Below are 6,000 nucleotides of genomic sequence, written 5' to 3' on the forward strand. Positions count from 1 at the left end.
GATATGGTGACCCATACCCGAAATGGGACCTCTGAATTTAACCCAGTGACCACACACACAGCAAGTCATGAACACACTTACACCCGGAGCAGTAGGCAGCTATCACTGCAGAGCAAGTGGGGGTAAGGTGCCTTGCTCAAGGGAACCTCAGTCGTTACTCGCCTGCCCTGAGAATCAAACTTGAAGCAAATGATGACAAAATTTTCATTTTTGGGTGAAGTTTCCCTTTTAGCTTTATGTTTAACTCTGTTATACAATACTTTCTCTACTCTATTTTGATTCAGTAATGATGTGTTGAAAGAGTAATGAAAGAGAACGATTCTAATAATCCTGTTAAAACATATTTTGATGTCAAGTAAATGATGTGCTGGGACTTTCTTTTTAGATAGGTTGTTGTACAGGGGCTTTGCAGCAAAAAGCAGCAGTCTATCTGTATTATTGGTTATTATTTCTTGATTATTTTTATTTATTCAATGCATAGCTCATTTAAATATGGGTTGTGGGTTTGTGGTATGTAAGGCACTTAAACGTTGTCAGTTAAGACAGTTTTCATTTCATCCAGAGACATTTTGTGTAAAACACATGATAAAAGGGGACTGAAAGTTAACTCTTCTTATCAAGAGTCTTAATTTCTAAGTGATTTTTATTTCTGTTGCAATTATGCATATACTATACATCTTTTAACATATAAAAACATGTTCTGTTTGAGTGTGTTTTGTTGAAATGTTTGTTCATATAAGAAATGCAAGACTTCATTTTCTACTTATTTTAATTCAAAACAATAATTTATTTTTGACATTGAAAGTCTACTCTGTCATTATGTGTTTGTATCAAAATGAACATATAATAATTATGTAGATATTATGAACACTAAGTAAATATTAAAACTTTGTAAAATAGAAAACACTTTCCAATCAAAAACTACAAAGAAATGTAGGTTATGCATTTTCTACCGTTTTCAGTAACAAAATTGTTTTTGCTACATAAGTCACCAAAATCTATGCGAAAATAGATGTTGGTGACACGATCCTACCGTTACAACCCTAGATATGATGCCGTTTATGAGCAGACTGCGATTGGGGCGATGTGCATTCAACCATATGGAGTTAGCCATGGTTTGAAAGATGGATAGTTTAACAGTAAGTGGAATTCTTCAGATAAACCAGGGGTCCGTTCCCGAACAATGACATAACACGCTGGTTAACCACCATAATACGATGCATGGTTTGAGAAACTTGGCTAGCTATACTTTCGGGAAACGCAACACCTGATCGAGTTCTTTGTCCCCATTGCAAGTAGATAGCCCTTGTTGCGTCGCAATTGACTTCCGAGTGCGGTGGCTTTACAGTTTAAGTCTTTGCTAAGATATTTTTAAAATGGCGGAGGGCGGAAATGTTTGATTGTCTTAAAACGAAACATAATGAAATCGACGTTTTTAAAACGTCGCCTTGTTCAAGTAACTTTATCCGGTAAATTCGATGACATGGTTCGGATTGTGGTGTGGATGGCAACATTTTGCAGCAAAGTAACGTTGCGAGTCAAATAGAGGTTATGCATTGGCGTTACCTTCACAAAGTAATCCTCGGAGAAATGAAACGAACAAATGCTCCACGTTTTTGCCACACGAGCTGGAGCGTCTTTAAAAATAAATTTTAACCTCTTAATCCTAATATCGTATTCTGAAGGAATGTTATGCAGCGACTGTATTCTTCCACAACGATGGATGGCACAATATTTAGCTTTCTATTACGGCATTTTATTTTTATTTCTTGCACTCTTCTATGTGGTTCCGCGCCACTTGTGTTACTTCACAATTGGCATGCGCGAACCAGTGGGCGGGGCTAAAGAAGTAGTCGTTGATATTCCATCTATGGAGACGGTTTTCCACCTTGATAGTTGCATTCCAGAACCGCTGTGCCTGGTGTCAATAACAGATGTAATCTCAGTAACAAGGGCGTTTTCAGTTCTGACACTTACATCATGTTCGCGTGATTACGATTCCCTCTTATATAGCAAAAGCTCGGTTTAAAATTGTGATTTTAATTCATGCCTCCATTAACAATAACGAGATGAGAAGTTTTCCAATTTAACAAATAAATCTTCTACAGTACGTGCTTTATTGAATGTTGACAAGATGTGGTTACACAATACATGGCTTTTCCCATTTCTCCACAGTTCTTAATTCCCTTGTCGCATTTGGAAATACTTGTGGCCCAAGTGAATATAAATCGTATGAAGGGGAACTTTGTCAAATGTGCAATATAGCAAATTACACAAATGTTCTTGGCCAATATGTAAATTATAATTGAATACATATATATCCAACATGTTCACTGATATTCGCGAACACCATACCTTAGTGCAGATCAAGTTATGTCGGATTTATAACTTAAATTTATGATTTCCATGACGCTGAGGACACACTGTGCAGTGAACATTGAATGTAAAGTATAACGCGGATGTCACGTAAAATGAGGATTGGTTGGATAAAAAAGAAGATCTGTATATATTAAAGCGCGAAAAGAATGCCATATGAATATATAATATGCTTCTTTCTGCACGCATCTGTGTGTCCGTTTAATCTATGACATAATGATGTATGCATGAGATTTATACTGTTTTCAGCGAATTCATAAATACATAAGCATCTGCTCTGACATTATCTACAGGTCTGCTAATCCCGTGAAAATAAAAATTCAATTTACATTAAAATTATAATAGAAATATTATTCGTTTAAATTGTTGGGTTTTATGCATTAACCTTGTGTTTGGTATTTATATAACATCATACAATTTTTTATTGGACAATGTTATGTTAAAATTGTATTTTTGTATTTTGTTATTAAAACAAACAGATTAAAACCATTAGACAATTTAAATTGTAACAATTTATACACACATTCTTTAATAAAAAACAATTTATAAACTTATATAAAACTTGGTTCTCATCCTTTTAAAGTTCTTTGCTACGGATAAGACTTATAATGTAACACCATTAATCGTAGCGTTTCTCAGACGGTTACCGTTCCATTACAATACATAGGCCTACGGTAAAACTCCTAGTTATGATGCCGTTTATGAGCAGACTGCGATTGGGGCGATGTGTATTGAACCATTAGGGGTTGACCATGGTTTGAAAGATCAACAGTAAGTTTAATTCATAATACGATGCAGGGTTTGAGAAACTTGGATAAAGCTAACTTGGCGCACCCCGATCGACTACTTTGTCCCCATTGCAACTAGATAGACTTGTATGCGTCGCAACTGACTTCCTAGTGCGATGGCTTTGCCGTTAAAGTCTTTGCTAAAATATTTGGAAAATGGAGGACGGGGAAAATGTTGACATTGATTTTCTTTAAAACGAAACATAATGAAATCGACGTTTTTAAAACTTCGTCTTGTTCAAGTAACTGTATCTGGTAAGTTCGATGACATGGTTCGGATTGTGGTGTGGTGATGGAAAATACGCGTTTTAACATTATCATGCGACGTAGGCTTTTGTTTGAACGTTAATGTTCATATGCCCAGGAAGCAAATCATGTGAGCGGGGAGAGGCTCTTTCTGAAAATTCCCCTCCGCTCTCTCAATACGGTCAAATAAATCCACCACAGTAAATACTATATGGAATGTTGACTATATGTGATTTATAGAATACATAATGGCTTTTCCCATTTCTCCACAGTTCTTTATTCCCTTGTCGCGTTTGGAAATACTTGTGGCCCAAGTGAATATAAATCAGCTAAAGGGGATTGTTGTCCAATGTGCAATATAGGTAGGCAAATTATACAAACACACGATTTATTTAACAATCATTCAGCGTGTTCCTGGCAAATATGTAAATGACCTACAAAAATACTTAAAGGGGTCGTATCGCGCAAATACGTGTTTTTCTGTGTCTTTGGTGCGTTGCAAGTTTCCCATGCATTAGACACTTCAAATTGCAAAAATCCACGTGTCGGAACAAAAGATGCATTCTATCTAAAAGCGAACGCTCACCTAGACTTGCCGAGAATTGTGTATACACATTGCATCACATCTAAACAAACCATACTATTCGTTTTAGCCGTGTCATATCACCCCTTTAATAAAATGACACACAAAGACTAATTTCAAAGCATGCTTTAATGAAATGGTCAATATATTTTTAATCCAATACAAGGAACATTGCACTTGGTTTCTCATGCTGTTTCCAGTGATATACTGTATTATGGCATTCACAGAGTAAAATGTCATCTTTTTTTTGTAGGGTCAGTGGTTTATCATGACTGCATTGGGGATTTTAGCACAACCTGCATACCATGTTCACATGGAAAGTTCATGGATAAACCCAATGGTCTTTATAATTGCTCTATATGCAAACACTGTAGTGAAAGTATGTTTTATTCATTTGTATTTATAATCTTAGGATTTTTTTATTTTACACTTGTGCCTACATTTACTGTAATTGATCCTACATGTGTTTTTTCAGGTAAAGGCCTTTACATTCAGAGTCAATGTAGTACAATAAAAGACACCGTCTGTGATGTGCTTGATGGATATCACTGTACTGATTTCACCAATTCACAGTGCCAGCATGCACTAAAGCACAGTGTATGTGAACCAGGAGAAGAAATAAAAACACCAGGTCTCGTTTCAGAACACTTACAAATAACTTTTTATTTTTTATGCATGAATTTAAGGATAAGTTCACTTAAATAAAATTTAATTTAACTTGTTGTTCCAAATCTTTATTACTTCTGTGGAACACAAAAGGAAAAATAATGATCTTCTTATATCCCTTTTCATGGGGTTACAGTGAAAACTGTGTTGTTCTTGTAATTGTTTGAAAACATCGCTCTGTAATGCTTACAGGAACAAAGACCGCAGATACAGTGTGTGAGGTCTGTCCTCCTGGCTTTTATTCTCCAACAGGTGTAAACTGCACAATATGGACAGAGTATGTTAAATGTCGTTTGTGCCCTATTTTATAAGCATTTTATTTGTTTCATGTTTATGCTTTGTTTTATCACAATTTTTTTTCAGTTGTGCAGCCAAGAATGAGATTGAGACAAAAGCTGGCAGCTCTATAACAGATGTCACGTGCATACAGCAGAAACGGAGCAGATATTGTATTATTGCAGCTGTAGCTGCAGCAGTCATACCTGTAGCCATAATCTACTTCTTAGGATCACAGATAACGCAGTGGATTACAAGTGAGTACATGCAGGATTTACTTGAATGGAATTTTTGTTTTGGTGACTTCTCATATAAAACTGGTGATTATTGATTGTGATACAAATAATTAAAGGTTTTAATTATAATTACTATTAACTTCCAAAACATAAGTAATCTTGCTTATGCCAAAATCAGTTAAAGTAAATAAGATTTGAAGAGAGACTTTTTTTAATAACGGTGAATAAATTTTAGGTTTTCATCATGTGGTGTTTGGTGCTTTAAAATAGAAACATGCTACAACATTTCTGGAATACTATTTTCACCTCACATTTTTTCCTCTTAATGTTTTACAGGTTGTGAATTGAAAGTAAGTCCTTTTTATGGCATTTTTAAACAATATTAAGTAGCAATTGCATTTAAGTTTTGTATTTTACTACTAAATATTGTGTATGACTCCTAAGGAGTTTTTTGGGTTTTAATTAATGTGCTGTTTTGATTTATAAATTAGAACAATTTTAATGAGTTTTTGTTGTTGTTATGCTCTAACAGCATCCTATAGAAGAAACAAACGAAGGCTGCCAACCCAGTACATCACATCAGATGCCATAAGTGAAACCGTCTTCACACTAGTTATGAAGAAGCCACAGTGTCCTGATATAAACAATATTTGGGCGGTTTACAGCGAGGAGAACAAAGAGGAAGCAGCTGTTTTCACAAGTTAAGACCAGTAACAGCCCAACCCAAGCCATCATTACATCCAACATGACATTAGCCCCTTTCACAACTGTAATCCTTTCATTTACCAGTTGAGATTTATGAAACTTAATTATGGTGTGTTGATCTATG

General features: G+C 35.3%; 1 protein-coding gene across 1 annotated transcript; it reads left to right on the plus strand.

The window, feature by feature from the left end:
- The first annotated feature begins 3,344 nt into the window (after nucleotides 1–3,344).
- On the plus strand, nucleotides 3,345–5,763 carry si:ch211-261n11.8 (tumor necrosis factor receptor superfamily member 5). The gene is made up of 8 exons (XM_056773521.1): nucleotides 3,345–3,419; nucleotides 3,683–3,772; nucleotides 4,247–4,372; nucleotides 4,469–4,624; nucleotides 4,852–4,936; nucleotides 5,023–5,192; nucleotides 5,508–5,521; nucleotides 5,704–5,763. Exons 1-8 carry the CDS (start codon nucleotides 3,371–3,373, stop codon nucleotides 5,761–5,763), a joined length of 750 nt encoding a protein of 249 aa, XP_056629499.1. The 5' UTR covers nucleotides 3,345–3,370.
- Nucleotides 5,764–6,000: the final 237 nt, after the last annotated feature.

Source organism: Triplophysa dalaica, chromosome 18 (genome assembly GCF_015846415.1).
Source record: "Triplophysa dalaica isolate WHDGS20190420 chromosome 18, ASM1584641v1, whole genome shotgun sequence".
In the NCBI taxonomy this organism is placed as follows: Eukaryota; Metazoa; Chordata; class Actinopteri; order Cypriniformes; family Nemacheilidae; genus Triplophysa; species Triplophysa dalaica.